The sequence below is a fragment of the Rhea pennata genome, chromosome 1 (assembly GCF_028389875.1).
Source record: "Rhea pennata isolate bPtePen1 chromosome 1, bPtePen1.pri, whole genome shotgun sequence".
Taxonomy (NCBI): domain Eukaryota; kingdom Metazoa; phylum Chordata; class Aves; order Rheiformes; family Rheidae; genus Rhea; species Rhea pennata.
The window spans coordinates 200,737,961-200,755,227 of record NC_084663.1 but is presented as its reverse complement, the minus strand read 5'-3'; the positions used below and the strand labels follow the sequence as shown (position 1 = coordinate 200,755,227).

The following is a 17,267-nucleotide window of genomic DNA, read 5'->3' as shown; positions in this document are numbered from 1 at the left end:
AGAAACAACCCTCTCAAAATCTGATCACAGAGAAAAAATTTGCAGATTTTATAAGGACCTGTGCAGAGTAGTCTCTAGAGCACAGCAGCCTGGTCGGCATTGTTTTTAATGTAACAGATGTACATAACATAAAAAGTATATAAGCCTTCCCAACATAATTAATTTTATCAAGATCATACAACATAAATTCTTCAAAACAACGCAGAATTAAAAGGATTTTCACTGAAGTATAAACTACTATTATAGCTAAGAACAATACATTTATTACCATAGTATAAAAGTTTTATGTCCAGACAACTCCACAATGGTAGAGGCAAAAAATAATGATCAGCCTTTCTGATGTCTGTTAGAGCAATCAAACGTTTTGTATAATGTATATAGACAGTTGCAGGGCCTCTTAGCAAAAACTGTATCCTTTCGACATCCAAATTCCGATTTAGATCCCAAATACTCGGAAATGAACATCGGCTTAGATCCCTGCATATTAGCGAGGGATAGCGGAGTTAAATATATATATATATATATATATATATATAAGTAAAATAAATAGATATACATAAATACATAATATTTTGCAATATTTGAGAGAAATCCTAGCTATAGTGATGCAAGAGATTTCTCTTACATGAATGAGATCACTATTTGCTCCATAGCAGAGACTACTTTCAGAGCAGAGGAAAAAAGAAAATGATTATTCTGAATCATAGAATCAGTAAGGTTGGAAGGGACCTCTGGAGATCATCTAGTCCAATCCCCCTGCTCAGCACTGTCACCTAGAGCATGGTAGACAGGATTGCATCCAGGTGGGCCTTGAAGATCTCCACAGAAGGAGACTCCACCACCTCTCTGGGCAACCTGCTCCAGTGCTCCGTCACTCTCACAGTCAAGAAATTCCCCCTCACGCTCAGGCAGAACTTCCTGTGCTTCAAATTCTGCCCATTGCCTCTTGGCCTGTCACATGGGACAACTGAAAAGAGTTTGTCCCCGTCCCCTTGACACCCTCCCTTCAGGTACTTGTACACATCGATAAGATCCCCCCTCAGTCTTCTCTTCCCCAGGCTAAACAGGCCCAGCTCTCGCAGCCGCTCCTCATAGGGCAGATGCTCCAGCCCTCTGATCATCTTTGTAGCCCTACACTGGGCTCTCTCCAGTACCTCCATGTCTCTCCTGTACTGGGGAGTCCAGAACTGGACACACGACTCCAGATGAGGCCTCACCTGGGCTGAGGAGAGGGGCAGGATCACCTCCCTCCACCTGCTGGCAACACTCTTCCTAATACACCCCAGGAGACCAGTGGCTTTCTTGGCCACAAGGGCACATTGCTGCCTCATGGTCAACTTGTCATCCACCAGCACTCCCAGGTCCTTCTCTGCAGAGCTGCTCTCCAGAAGGTCAGCCCCTAGCTTGTACTGGTGCCTGGGGTTATTCCTCCCTAGGCACAGGACTCCGCACTTGCCCTTGCTGAACCTCAGCAGGTTCCTCTCTGCCCAACTCTCCAGCCTGCCCAGGTCTCTCTGAGTGGCAGCACAGCCCTCTGCTGTATCAGCCACTCCTCCCAGCTTATGTCATCCGCAAACTTGCTGAGGAGGCACTCTGTCCTCTCATTCAGGTCATCCATGAAGAAGTTGAACAGGAGGGGACCCAGGACTGAGCTCTGGGGGATGCCACTAGCCACAGGCCTCCAACTAGACTCCACGCCACTGAGGACGACCCTCTGAGCTCTGCCTTTCAGCCAGTTCTCAATTCACCTCACTATCCACTTGTCTAACCCACACTTCCTGAGCTTCTCTAGGAGGACGCTATGGGAGACAGTGTCAAAAGCCTTGCTGAAGTCAAAGTACACAACGTCCACTGCTCTCCTCTCATCTACCCAGCCAAGCATGCCATCAGAGAAGGCTATCAGACTGGTTAGGCAGGATTTCCCCTTGGTGAATCCATGCCGGCTACTCCTGATCACCTTCTTCTCCTCCGTATGTCTGGAGACGACATCTGGAATGAGTTGTTCCATCAACCTTCCGGGGATGGAGGGGAGGCTGACCAGCCTAGAGTTGCCTGGGTCCTCCTTCTTGCCCTTCTTGAAGACTGGAGTGACACTGGCTTTTTTCCAGGCCTCAGGCACCTCTTCAGTTCTCCAGGACCTTTCAAGGATGATGGAGAGCGGCCTGGCAACAACATCCACCAGCTCCCTCGGTACCCGTGGGTGCATCCCATCCGGGCCCATGGATTGGTGGATGTCTAGCCTGCCCAGAAGGTCTCTAATCCTATCGTCCTCGACCAAAGGAAAGTCTTCCCTTCTCCAGACTTTCTCCCTCATGTCCGGGCTACAGGATTCTTGGGGGCTGCCCTTAGCAGTGAAGACTGAAGCAAAGAAGGCATCCAGTGATTCTGCCTTCTCTCTACCCCCTATTACCAGGGCCCCCACACCATTCAGTAGCAGGCCCACATTTTCCCAAGTCCTCCTCTTGCTGCTGATGTGTTTGAAGAAGCCCTTCCAATGGTCCTTAACATCCCCTGCCAGACTCAATTCCAGCTGGCCCTTAGCCTTCCTCATCACATCTCTACATACTCTGACTGCATTCCTATAATTCTCCCATTCTGAAATTATTCTGGTAGGAAGAGCCTGGGGAATGAAACATAAATGTTACAATATACAGGCTGCATATTATCTTCAGAATATTTTTTTGTATAAAAACATCTGCGAAAGTATGCAATGCTAGAATCAAGTAATATTGCATAGCATTTTATTACCATTCCATAGATAAATTAACTGCTACAGACAAAAACACACAAGCCAAGAAACATCATGCATTCTCCCTTAGGAAAAAAGGATAGGAAAGAAGGTGACAGAATATGACAAGGTCCACAAATAGGTCTGCTTGGAAGTCCTGGAAACCAGCAACATCCTCAAAGAAGTCCTAAGACCTCCACGTAACTCCCTTATCAGTGGCAGCATCAATGGTAGTCCACTCCACCATGGTAACAGGGGTCCTTCTCTAAGGAGGTTTTTCTCCTTCTCAACAGAGGCCGAATGAGATGAACCCTTTACATCTGACTTTAGAGGTTGCCAAAATAATCACAGGGAGAGAGTCACCACCAGAGGGTAAAACAGCTCATAAAAGAAGAACTCATAATTTAAGTGCTTAGAATGAGATGGTATCAGCCGCTTCCTCAGTGCCGATTGAGCGATCCTGATGGATTTATGAAACAGAATGCTAGAAACTGTTTTCTCTCAAGATTCCTCAACCATATGTTTCTTTGCATATAAGATGGTCCCTGGCTACTGGATGTAGAAAAGAACACACAAAAAGATACTGCTGCTCATGTTTCCTGCAGTATTTCTCCTTGGCCCATCAGAGTGGAGAAATGGCAGTAAGTATTTTTTATATGGTTTAACTAATTCTATCCCTTTTCTTTCCAAGTAAAAATCAAATATAAATCTCCAGCATGTGAAACTAGCAGTACTAGTTAATACTGAAAACATGTATCTCTCTTAAACTACAGTGGCATTAACAGCTTTACTACAATTAGTTCGTTCTCAGGAAAGATGTCTAAAACTTGTCAGATTAGAGAAATTTCTTGGTGTACAGTGCAAATTAGGTGCTAATTAAGTCATCTGAATATCTGAACTTTTGCAACACAAAAGCTGTAAAGCAGATTAGCATTTTATTTACTAAGTCATTAATAAGAGGGGAACAGCAGCTGAAATCACACTACTTTAATAAGGTCACAATCATAACAAATTACTTTTGTACAAATTGAGCACAATCACACAATATTTGAAATGGCAGCACTCCATGTCTTGGAAGTAAGGTAAAGACAGGATCTATAGCCAATGCCAATCTTCTATGGAAATTGGCACACATGTTGACACAGAATGACATATAAGATATGTCTCATATGAGGTGCACCGACCTCTATGGACTCATATTCCCACTCTACTCGGTAAGGAATGAGGAGATCGAACATGGCTGCTGCTTCTCTTAACAAAAGATGCAGAATCACATGAAAAAAGCTGTACAAATACTCAAATTTGGTGATAACAGACATCGTGTGATGACACGATACTAAGCTGTGGCCTTAATTCCTCAGGCAGAGGAGGAGAGGAGGTGGGAGGGAGCATCAGCTTAGATTTTATGCATATTAGGGAGGCATAGCGGAATCCACCACATCCTGAAATACAGGGATGCCCTTCCATCTTCACCAGCAGGACATGGATGAGGTCTTTCAGTAAAGGGCAGAGAAGCCTTAACCAGAGGCCCCTCACTCCTAAACACACTATCCAGTTTCTTACAGCCTCTCTGCCTTAGACAACATTAATTACAGCATTATTTACAGCTATGTCCTTTCTATTGCAGTGTGTTTGTACATATGAGGAGATTAACTGGGAAACCAAGGCAGGGCTGGAGCTCCTTCCTCATCTTTCCTTCGGTTTGTATTTCATGCACGGCATCATGTACGCTCACCTCACATGACTCTTACCCCACAGTCCTCTTTCTTACACTTGGATCCATCCCTGAAGTTCCTTCTGCACTGATTTCTAACTAATTCTAACTCTTCTGGTGTCCACTGCCTATTGACACTGCACATCCACCAACAGGCACAGAAAAACTGGTTGTCATTTGTTTCCAACACATACATTTTTACTATTTTAAGAACTTTAATCTGCATGCATATTTACATTGAGATTTCTTTCCTGAAAGGATTTCCTTGGAGTCAGTCTTCCTACACATTCCTGGGTTCCTAGTAAGCCTAAAAAGTTCACTGAATCCCTTCCCAACTGCCCCCTCCTTCCATACTATCACCAGCTCAGTATACTTGTTTTAAATATAGCAATATGACATGGTACAGAAAGACCTATATCAATCGGAGAAAGCTCTGGAGCTCTGACTTCTCACCTCACTGATTTAAGGTTGATGGGAATTTTTTAAAAAAGCTAAGAAACTTGTTTGTAATTGCTACTTAACCATACATTAGAAAAATATTTTGAGGTTTATTATATTTTATAATCCCCAAAGCCAGAGCTTGCATTATATGACAAAAGAAATGATAGTTATCCTGTAAAAAGATACTGGAAAAAATTAAATGGCACTATCTCTGAATATTGCTTTGTTTATAGTTGTCACAAGATCCAGCAATGAATCTTACAAAAAGAAAGGTAACATCTTAGTTCTTTCATTTCATTTTGTACGTTTAGCAAGAGTGTAGTCAGTTTCACTTCATGCCAAATGTGACTTTTAATTCCACTTTTAAAACATGTTTCAGGTTGATATCACATGCTTTGTCATTCTGGCAATGCTTTTCTTCTTGGTAGGAACTGACATTAAACAGCCTCTTGCTAAAATTTCCTGTTTTCTTCCTTTTTTCCTGCTTTCTTTCAGTTAGAATTTGCCTATAAGGGCAAATATCTGGCTGAAGACTTGAGGGCAGTGCTTTATTTTCAATGCACTAAATATAGTGATTGGAAAGGTACCAGAAGTCTTATCTTCCAGTATTCCAAGTCTATTCTCAATTTTGTTTTTCTAGGCCTCAGATGGCAGCACTGAAAAGTCAAAAATTTTCTACTTTACAGGATTCATGCATATTTACAGTAAAAATAAATAAATAAATTGATTAATAAATAAATAAAAGTAAAAAAGCACCTTCCATGTGAAATCATTCAGCAACCACTGCGAGTATGGATTCTTCACTAGTATCCATCATAAACGAGCAAGGTCTGTCTCAGATGTGACATGCAGCTTTCTTACAAAAGTAACATCCCCACTGGGACCTTCTTGGATTTCTTCTCAACAGCTCTTTCAGCAGGCCCATTTACACCTTCTGAAAACCTCTGCCAACTATTGCTTCATAAGCAAAAATTGTCTGTTACAATCAACGTAAAGAACTGCCTGTGTTCAAATGTTCACAATCTGACATCTGATCTATTTTATCTGCTAATTTTAAAAGATTTAGATCTGGTAAAAAATAACATCAAACCACCAAAGCAATGATAATCCTGCAGAGTTTGTTGTAGTCTATCGCTTGACTAAAAGCTTTTTACTTTAGCCACAGTAAAAATAAAATGAAAGACAAATGGTATTGATGTCTAACAAATAAACAAAGGAAACAGTTATCTCCTACCCACGTGAACAGAAGAGAAACAGAAGCACTACCAGGTTACCACAGTTTGGCTACTAGAAAGAAACTAGGCAGCTCTGAGTATTTCAGTTCTGGTTTGGCCAATTACCTATGAAGGCCTTTTTGAAAATGAACTGCTAGAAATATATTGTCCAAACTACAACAATATGTACTTAAATTTGCAATTCTTTCACTGCAAAAGCACATATGGAAATATCTTCCATCTCTCCTCTGAAAAGAAAAATACGTGACACTTCCTTACACAGTCAATATTCTGACTAATGGCTTGCTTAAGGTAAGCAGAAAAGCAATTTACATGACAAGACCCGACTTCAGCTCTTGCAAAAGTTGACAATGGCACAAAAAGAGTAGCATTGTTATAGTAAGGCTGTAAAAGGAAATTTTGAGCCAAGATCCTTGTATAAAAATAAAAGCAGGAAATGCAAGTCTTAAAAAAATATTCTGCATTGTATTGATTATCTGTAATCCTTTTAATCTGTATTGATTAAAAAGCCTTTAAAATCAATCATCAGATAAAAATAAACTAAGTCAACATATCATTATTACTTCTTTTTCATTGCTTTTCTTTATTTCTTTATGCATTAGATGCAACAAATCCAAGGCACATCCAAAGAAATAAAACCCAGGATAGTAGCCTTCTGTACTTTGCTCTGGGTTATCTTTGGAGAAGAGATTGCCATTTTAATTCTACTCCAAAGGAATTATTTCCACAAAAGCGTATGAGAGCCAAGATACTTGCCTTTTACACACACTGTAGAATGACTCTTTCGCACAATTCACTGTTGCCCAAAATGGCTGCACATCTCCTGCTATTTCATCTCAGTCCCTCACACAGCTCTTAGGCTGCAAAAACAACTGTTGCTGTAAGAAGGAAAGTGGACAGGAGGTGGGACAACTCAGGCACCAAGGTCTCAGTATTTAAGGAATGCTGTACCCTGGTAAAGATCTTTAGTCCTTTACCAATGTGCTAATGAGTGCCGAGGGGGATACTTCTGACTGTTCACATGGTCTAGGCTTGGCCCCTGCAGCGAAGCACAAGGTATCACAGCACACTGTTACCGCCAAGGGTAAAAATGGTGCCAAGTGCATGAATATTGCACAGGGATATGGCATAAGGTTCCTCTGCGGGGCAATTAAGTTTCTTTCTTATTGTGGCTCTTGCTTTCAACAGTCATGCAGCTAAATGAATTACCCCAGTAAGTCTGTAGGGAAGCAGGCTGCATGTAGGGGTATGGGGTTGCAACATGGCTCTGTCACACGAGTCCAAGGACAGACACAAGGCACCTCAGAATCACTCAAGAACACTGTAAATGTGAGATTGTCATGAGACTTCCTCGCTAGTGTTCATTCTCCAAAGGCACCACTCATGACACTCCTGAGTGAGCTGTCAGGTAAATACAATGTACACCGTTAGAGAACTGGTTTTGGCTGTTCACATATCTGCAAGTGCTAAAAATATATAAAGCAGATCACATATACACTGGCAGCAGCCATATAATGGTATAATTTAATCTCTTTCCCAGGAGGTAAGCTTAACTTCATCTCCCACTTTCCAGTATCTTATGAATAATGGGGATTGGTGAGAAATGCATAGTGTGTCACTACGTGTGTCACTGGATGACAAGTGTTACTCACAAATAAAAATAACACCAAGCCCATCCAGGCAAATAACTGTTCCCCGGCACTTATGAAGATGGATGGAAAAAAGAATATCTTTTCCTCATGCCTACACAGTCACCCTACCAGCGACAATAGTGATATACACCAGCATATGGGTTTAGGAGCCCCAGGTCACACAGTACGGACAGGAATGAAGCAAACCGGCATCCCACTCTGTTGACATGGATACAGCACATCCACACAAGGATCACTGAAATGGTCCTCATGAGCAATCTAACTTAGCAATGTGAATGTGATTTGCAGCAGCAAGGAAACAGGCCTACAACTTGATCCAGGAAAAGAAATAGTGAGAATACAGTAACTTTGGTCCTTTCTGTTTATCTCAAAGCAACAAATTCTCCATAAGCTTCTGTGATGAGTTTTTAAACTCTTTTACTGACATCTTGATGTGTTAGTGAAATCATTCCTATCAGTGTTTATCCCTGCTGAGACATTGTGATTAAGGAGCTGTACTGGTCCATTAGCACAAAGAATGGCTTTGGATCTGAAGGCATTATTACCACCTACTTACTGTCTTCATGCAACGCTGCTGCCATAGGTTTGCTGAAGCAAAAAGCTTAGCTTTCAAGCAAATTTCTAATTGTAAAATTAAGGGTACAACGGTACAAAAATGGTTTCCAAATACCACAGTACTTTGGGTAATCAACACTGTGTATTTACTTATATGCCTTTTCCCTAACTAGTCCCTAACTTGATCCTTTAGCCTCAATCCACTTTTATTTAGTCACATCAGATTACAAATACAGTCAGCTATGAACAAAATCTTCTGCAGCTGATCCATGAAAAAACAGCACCAAAAACCCACGCATATTACACTTTCAGCCTTTTTAAAGTAAAGCAAATGGAAACAATGAAGGACACTGAAAAATACAGACAGGTTTCCTTCAGGTTTTGTTTAGAAATGTACTGCAGCTGAAGTCTCCCATAGGATATCCTGTGGACAACGCACAAGTTTATCAGTACAGGAGAAAAAGCAACTGGACTCATTGAACGCAGGTGCTGCTCTGTGCTTTTGCTACAATGTGTGTAGCTACATCAGTTTCCCCTTCACCAACAGGGCTAATGATTTTTTTTTTTTTTTTTTTTTGCAGCGCACGAACACTAATTGAGTATTCTAAAATTCACCTACACAACAAACACTAAACTCCTAAGCTTTTTTTTTATTCTATATTAATTAACACAAACAGTGAGCCAGACCCTGCTGCAGTGAGAGCTGATGAAAGTTTAGTCATTGATTTCAGTGCAATGAAGGTCAAGCCTCCTATTTTTCAAGTTTTTCACAGACTTAATGTTTAATAAATATTTTTGTAGAGTTTAACATCATCAAGTCCCAAAGCACAGCAGGGCTAAAACACATTGGCAGGAAGTCTACACAGAAGGTAAAAGTGTGTTGTCCTGCACCATCTCCAAGTACGCAGAGCTCTAACTGCCAAAGCAAAAATACGGGATGTTGGCCTTCACAGCGTGGGACAGAGATCAAAAAGGAAGCATGAAACTGAAGATTACTCAAGTACAATAGGAAGCTCAAAATCATGTAGTATTTATTCCCTACCAAAAACATTAGAGCCAAACCCATACTCCTAAAAGAAAATCTAGCCAGACTGACACTGTAAACAGGACGTTTCCTTAGCTTTGTAAACAGGAGATTGATCTGAAACAAGCTGCCAAGTAACCTAACCCATTCCAATATTTTAGCCAAGAGATCTTCACCAGAAGCTCGCTTTATAACTTAAGTGGCCTTCTTTATCCAAAATGTGACATGATGTAATCAGCCTCATAATTATATGATCAGCAAGTTTTCTGGAAGCAATTCTTGAATACAGCTCCATTCAACCAATTAAAGGGAGTAGTAGTATCTTTTCTTACATTACTGGGTAAATTCCTATTGCACAGAAAGCAAACATAGAGCCCCCGCACTATTTTTTAAAACCCATTTCTAGGTACTCTAGGACTTAAGACTGAGTGCCAGGTCTCCACAGCTCCTCAGGAGCCACAACAGGTAGGGGCAAATAACCTCTCTTTAGAGTTGGGAACTTGCTATGAACACCCAAAGCTAACTCAAGGTTTCTCAGTTGAGTAGGCAAAACTGAACATTGCTACACAAGGTACTGGAGACCAGGGCAAGGAGAAGGGACACAGCTAGGAACACAGATGTGGGACAATCAGCCTGATGCTCCTGCTACTGCTGTGGATGAGAAAAGGGGAGAGAGTGAGAAAAATGGAGAGGCGGATGGAAGAAATGGGAAACATGATTGCTGCCATACTCCACATATCCCCACCCCTCTGTCAGCAGTAGATGCGTTATCCATGTGGAGAAAACAAGGACCTGGCCATCTGGAAGCCTTCAGGACTCTGATGAAGACATCAAATCTTAAGCACCTTCTCTTGTGCCAGCACTGCAAGCTATTTTATTTGTTGTTAAAGAGGGTCAATTTATAATTTGCTGCAGATACATTTTGCTATAAACACAACTATCCATATGAAAAGTCTGGAGCATAACAAATACAGATTTCTGCTGCATCATTTGTATATATACTATAAGCAGAGTTACAAAACGAAGGCCATTCCCTATCCTTCTAATTTACTGTTCCCCAAAGGGGTTTCCTTCTGTATAAATAATATATATTTTGCACAGTTCTTTCTTTTACATAATATTTATACTTAATACAAGAAAGAGTGCTAGCAATGTAACATAGTGAATTTGACAATTATTTCGTTGAAAGAACTCCTGTTTTGGATAATCTCTTGCACTTTTTACTTAATAAAAATGAAATAGCATGTAAATAACTTTCAGAACTTGCAACCTGCACAGTTGGCAAACAACATCTTTAAAAACAACTTTTGCTTTCAAAACAGAATCCATAAGTTACAACACTCAAGACAGAATGCAATGAGAATCTTAATCACCTGGAATAGGTAGGGCTAAATATTTATCTTACAATTCACTATTCGACTAGGACTTTGAAATGTGACTTTTTTTTTTTTTTTTTTAGTATTCCCAAAAATGCACATTGAGTACAATTTTTTTGTGACTTTAAGGCTAATTTGGTAACCAGTTATATATGGTGTGCCTATTTTCATTTCTTGTCTGTGTCCTCTGGTTTATGTATTCTATATGTGCATATATAACATACTGTAACATATAAAATACACATTATATATTATGCATGTTTGTATTACACATTAAAGTCTATATACTTGTTTCAACAGGATATTAGACAAGTTCTGCAAATACTTGTACTCTTGTGTAATTGTAAACTACAATTAACTTAACCAGACAGACTGATACATACTCTCAGAGCTTCATTATTATAGACTCCTGAAGGACTGAAATACTTGACTTTAATGGAGTTAGATTCTCAAAGTGAAGCATAGAGTGTTACTGCATAATACCCTGTAATTTTTGTATTTATGCCTATTCCGAGATGTTTTATAAAACACAACCTCTCTGCGGGATCACAATGAAAAAGAAAATCCCTTATTTTAGAATTTTCAGCATTACTCAGTTTCTAAGATTCAAAGCAACAGTATTATCAAGTTTTCCCTGTAAGGTCTTTAATATTTAATTTGTTTAATTAAGTCTTGTAGAAATATATTTTAACAAAAAGAAACTAAAAGTGCTGAGACACTAGCTGGGGAGTTTATAAATGAAGGGGCTTCCACTACATGACACATATCTACCTGACAAAACATGTTTTAAAGCCCCTTTGAAGAACTCCATCATTCTGACTGCTGCTGAGTCAGAATTGCAATTCTCAGCTAATATCTTTTGTTATTTCAGTCTAAACAGTTAATTATAGAGATTAGAGACATCATCAGAGTTAAACAACCGTAAGTAAAAGTGCAGTACAGGCAAATTACTAAGTTTTTTTTTTTTTTAATGTGATGAAGATCTGACTATGCATTTTTTAAGTCATAAAAAAACAGTCAAAAAATAAAATTTATAAAATCAAAAACTTTTAGTTATTTTCCAGTTGACACAGTTTCATGTTACTAGAGTCATTTTAAAAATATATACAACCCTATTATGGAAGGGCTGAATGAATGCATTCCAAAACTGAAGTTAATATACTACTAGCCGTAGAAGAGCCATTTCAAAGTGGTATGAGAAAGATCCATTCTTGTCTTTTCACAAGAGCACAGCTAACATCTATTTGGTGAGAGAACACAGCCCACATTATCCTATGCTCTTCTCTGTGTTTAGGCACTGGACAACACAGGAAAGGTAAGGGTACAGTTAATGGCACACAGGCCACCATAGAGCAAAAGCTATTGACATTTCCACACAAGTAAAGTACAATTTTTCTTTTTTTTGTTGGTGGTACACAAGCAAACTGAAGTTTGGTAATTCTTATTTTTTGGATTCAAAATGAAAACCACAAGGGTCATAATCTTATCTCAAGCAGTCTGATGTCGTGGTTTCAAATCAACACATACATGACTTTCCATTGTTTACGTACTGAAATGTTTTGACACTATGCTATCTGTTCCATTCTGTCTATTCTTTAACCTTTGGATTCAAAAGTTTAAAATATGCAGAGTGATGCTTAACCTGAGTATATAGAGTAGGCGTACTTACCTAGATTAAGCATTCAAATATTTTTTCAACAACAGACGAGGATGAACATTGGTGTTTCAATCAGTAAATAATACTTAAAACATTTAATCTCCACAGACATCTACAACTCCATATACACAACTAAAACATCAGAAAAAAAAGTAACAGACTTCTTTCAGGTAGTATTATCAATACTGCAGATTGGGAAACTGAGGCAAAGAGACTAATGGAGTCATCTGCAAAGTCCCCTGTGTGTTATTCTGATGAACTTCAAAGGACTTAGCAGATAGTGACATAAACACTTTAAATAAATACCATTATATGCACTATAAACGTGGCTGGCAACAAGACAGTTTTAAAAATTGATTACTGCTGAACTGGACAGCTGAGTCATCAACGTCTGTCCTTCAGTTAGGACAGAAGGATGTCTTGTAAGCAGGTTATTTATACTCTTAATATCTTCAGCAGGAAGTACCGTCTGGTTACTTTGGTAATCATTAAATAACACTTTCTTGTATCTGTTGCCCTTCATCTATAGATTTCTTTCCAGGGCAACTTAAGTCTTAGCTAAGTGAAATTACAAATACACCAACCTCTTTTAGGCTTAAAAAAGAAAGATGATCTTGAATCTTGCACAGTATAAAGAGCTGTTTTGGCCAGAAGCAACATCAAGCCTTCATATTAACACTGCGTATTCAGTATCATTAAATTATCCTCCTTGGAGATAACATAAAATTGGAATCCAAAGGATTGTTTTCTTTTTTAATAAAATGTGCAGGTGGTCTTGGACTTGCCAAAATACATTTTTTTTTAAGAGGCAAAGAGACCCGAATTCCTCTTCAGCATCTCTCTTAATTTGGCAACATAATAATCATGCTCATCAACCCAGGACATAATATCAAATTGGCTTTTATCCCTGCTGCGCATTTTGAGAAACACTGTTGGAACATATTGCCTCCAGTGTATTGTGTGCTCTTAGATCCTATTCTGAACTGTTATATCTGCAAATATTTACAAAGCAAAAAATACTGTTTGTCTCACTCAGCAATGCAATCCACATGTTTTTAATGCTATTCCGTATCAGCATCTCAGACTAAAACAAGGCACGAACACCACTGAAAATAATAAAAGACAGAAATACTTTTAGTGGCCTATAGCCAACTATAGTCTATAAACACTTTGCTTGTGAGCTAGTCACATGCATGTAACACTTGGAATACAGCTTATAACCTTTGGCTGCACAAATATAGACTTTCAGTCAACAAACTCAAGCAACAGTTCTGTTCATTTGAGTAAAATCATTCCTATCAGGAACTGATCTGCTTTCGATGTTGTGAACAGCTGCCCAGCTCCACTGGCACTACCAGAATACACTGTTCTTTGAAGAGAAACAGCACCTCCTGGATTTCCCAGTGCAAGGAGAGAGCAAGGCAGCAAGTTTGCTTGTTTGCTAGTGATCCTGCAAGCAAACTCCTATAAAATGTTTGGGTTATGTACTCACTGCATGGATTGCATCTGCAGAGGGACTGCAAAGGTGTCTGACTTAAATGTAGTTATACTCTGCTGTGTTTGTAGGCTGTGGGACTGGCTACCAAAAGTAACACGCAATCTCATGTACATCTGCTGTTTTCAAATAAAACAGTACTGAACCACCTGGTACCCAGAAAGTTTAGTTACTAACAGTTGTGGAAGCTAATTTTAAAGGTACAAAGCTTAATCATAAAGTTAAATAATCACAACTAGGGAGAAAGCAATTTACTGATCATTTCACATAGACTTCTTGGGCACTCCAAGAAGCAATGTCAATACAGGAAGTGTTCTGTGGAGTAAAACACTCATCCACCACACTGGCAATTAGCTACTATGGGGTTACTGATTTCTTCATTGATTCTGAACAGATCAGAGTAAAGCATATTTTGAAGTTTGAAGTAAATCACTGCAGTTTTCCATTAAAAAACTTGTTTGGAGCTTGACTTTGAAGGAAGCTCTCTTGGCTCAGAGGTAGTCTCAGTTCTCGAGAAGTTTAAGATTGCAGTCTAACAAGTCATGAAGCTTGATAAAATATGCAATAGTTTTAAAGGATGAAACAAAAATAATGAATGCATGAACTTACTGAAGACACATACATTTTATATTAGATTCGATTTGATTTCAGGGGCAGAAATAACTGCAATTCTGTGTTGTTTCCAGGCAATCTCAACTCTAAGAAAGAACCCTTTCACCTTCTCCATGCCTTCATGTTATTAGGAAATGCACACAAAAGACTGTAGAGTTTAGCATGGCTCCAAAGCAGAAACAAAAACATCTTCCTAAATTAACCATATACCTATTGCACACATTGTTTGCACGCTGAAAAATAAACACTGGCAAATGCAGAGCGCAATGAAATGTCTCAGTTCACAGAATCAGTAAGGTTGGAAGGGACCTCTGGAGATCATCTAGTCCAACCCCCCCTGCTCCAGCAGGGTCACCTAGAGCATGTTAGACAGGGTTGCGTCCAGGTGGGCTTCGAGCATCTCCAGAAGTTCAAGTGATTGGATTTTTTTAAAAAAAAGGTATAAAAACATAAATTCTGGCAACTGGGACACTGGGAGTTAAGGCCAAACTTAACTCTGTTCATTTTCAGGGAGAACATCTTGCATTTCCCTCCGCAAGAGGTTATTGTGCAACATGCCAATAACTTAGGTGAAGTTTGAACGCAGCAGGCTGTTTGCAGATCTGTGGGTCATCATCCTTCCCACATCAAAAGACTTTCTTTAACCATGAACAAGCGGTCTCAAAAGTGAATCACCTGAGCGGCGTTATTTTTTGGCAGCCTATACACTCATCCATCACGGGGCCGCAACGCGCGGCTCCTGCGCTCGAGGCACTTGAGTCCCGCGCAGCTACGCGCAGGCCCTCGGCGGCAGGCGAGCTCCTGAGGAGAACATCTCGCTCACGGCGGGAAGCAGGACAGCGCTGAGGCACCAAGGCTGAAACCGCTATTTCACAGCGCTGCTGATGCCTGATCCCTCCGGCCGCTCCCCCCGGCCAGCCCTCGCCGCCCCGGGCACCCCGCCGCCCTCAGCGCCGCTGCCACCAGGCACGGGCTCGCCCTCCGCGGGCGCCACGGCTAAGCCGGGCCCCTGCCCCCCGGCCCGGCGGCGCTCCGTGGCGGGGCCGCAGGCCGAGGAAGCACCCGGCGACGGGCGGGAGAGGCGCGGCGCGGCCGCGGGGCGCCCCTGAGGCGGCGGCGGCGCCCTCGCGCCGAGGCCCAACGGCCGCCGCCCGCCCGCCTCGCGCCCCGCTCCCGCCGGCCCGGCCCGGCCCCGCTCCGCGCTGAGGAGACTCTCCCGGCCCCAGGGAGCCGCCTCCAAGCTGCCCCGAGGTGCTGGGAGCCGCTGCCTCCATTCCCCCCCCACCACCACCCGCGCCCCCGCCCGCACCGCCCTCCACCTGGCCCCACGCTCCGCTGCCGCCCCCGCTTGCCCCCGGCCCCCGCCGGCCTCCCCCGCGCCCCGGCCGGGCGGGCCGAGCCCGGCGCAGCGGGGAGCGTGGCCGCTGTGGGGGGTTCCCTGCAAACCCAGCCCTGGGGCGCGAAGAAGAGAGGCAGAGCGACACTTACCATCTCGCCTGATGTTGGAGGACCGCAAGGCTTTTATAGATCCGCTCTGGGCAGGGGCAGTGGTGCCCTGACGGCTGCAAAAGTTCGCACAGACTACAGCGTACAGGAGGAGGAGGATGAGCAGTTGCATTGGGATCCGCTGCGAACGGGACCGCGTCTCTGCAGAGAAACCCGGCTCTCCCCGCCGAGGGTGCTTCCCCCGCTCTCTGCCCCCTGACTTGTCTGCTGCTATTGCGGGCTGCTTGTTTGCTTGGGGGAGTTGTGTGCATGAGAAAAAAAAAGGAAAGAAAAAAAATGAGGAAAAAAAAAAAAAACACCCGAAACTGCAGCGAAAGCTCCCGAGTTACTCCCCGAGCTTCCCCCAAACTTCCTGCACGCTGAACTTTCTGCTGCGTGTCTAGGGGCGGCCAAACTTTGCAAGGTGAGAAACCCCGAGGACGGCCACGGCCACCTCCGCCCCCTCCCCTGGCGGCAGGCGCCGGCGGGGGCTGCCGGCACCGCCCCGCACCGCCCCGCTCCGCGCCCGCGCCGCTCCGCGCCGCTCGCCGCCGGGCTCTGCGGCGGCGGGAGCGCCCCGCGGGCGAAGGGGGCGGCCCGCGGCGGGCGGGGCGGCAGGGAGCCGGGGGCGCTCCGATTAAAAAAGTTAACGACAATTAACTAGAAATTAACTACAATTAAAAAGTTCACTCCTACTAATTTAGACCCTCATTAAACCGGGTCTCCTACTAAAAGACTGTATTACTGCCCGGGAGAGTTTCGGTCTCAACCGAAGGTATGTGAGAGCATTGTGATCAGATTGCTGTTTTAGTATGTTTTAATACTCTTTTCCCCTCCATTAGCTACAGTGAAAATAATCAAGTGAAGTCATAGGAAAAACAGTCAGGCTATAACATTTCTCTAATAAATTCTTACCTACTCGGTTTATTTCTTAAGGCGTTTTGTAAAGTCTTTACCACAGTCTCACAAATTGTAACATGCTGCTGGACCTTTTAAGGAGGTGAAACACCACCTCTCTGGTGGAAGAAGAATGCCCATGCAGTGCTGTACCAGGAGCATCGGATGGTTCCTGCTACACTCAGAGGATGCCTCCAGCTGCATGAAACATCTCTGAGAGCATGTTAGGATGACAATGGACTGAAACATCTTGTATGTCTTAAGGAACCAGTAGGGTGCAATTTTGTAATGCACAATTCATGGTTCTTTATCCCTTTCATGCTCCCCAAAACTGTCAGCGAGCCTAATCCAGTTCCATTTAGAAGACCATGGAAAGGCCTCAAGGGTACCTCACTT

The 17,267-nt window shown here is 42.3% G+C and overlaps 1 protein-coding gene across 3 annotated transcripts in view; it reads right to left on the bottom strand.

Annotated features, from left to right (window-relative positions):
• PDGFD (platelet derived growth factor D) overlaps window positions 1–16,437 on the bottom strand; it is a 148,237-nt gene extending 131,800 nt beyond the window's left edge. For all 3 annotated transcript variants that reach the window (XM_062567277.1, XM_062567279.1, XM_062567278.1), the window contains exon 1: window positions 15,978–16,437. In XM_062567277.1, the coding sequence (XP_062423261.1) occupies window positions 15,978–16,107 (130 nt within the window). In that variant the 5' untranslated portion in view covers window positions 16,108–16,437. The remainder of the gene's footprint in view (window positions 1–15,977) is intronic.
• Window positions 16,438–17,267: the final 830 nt, after the last annotated feature.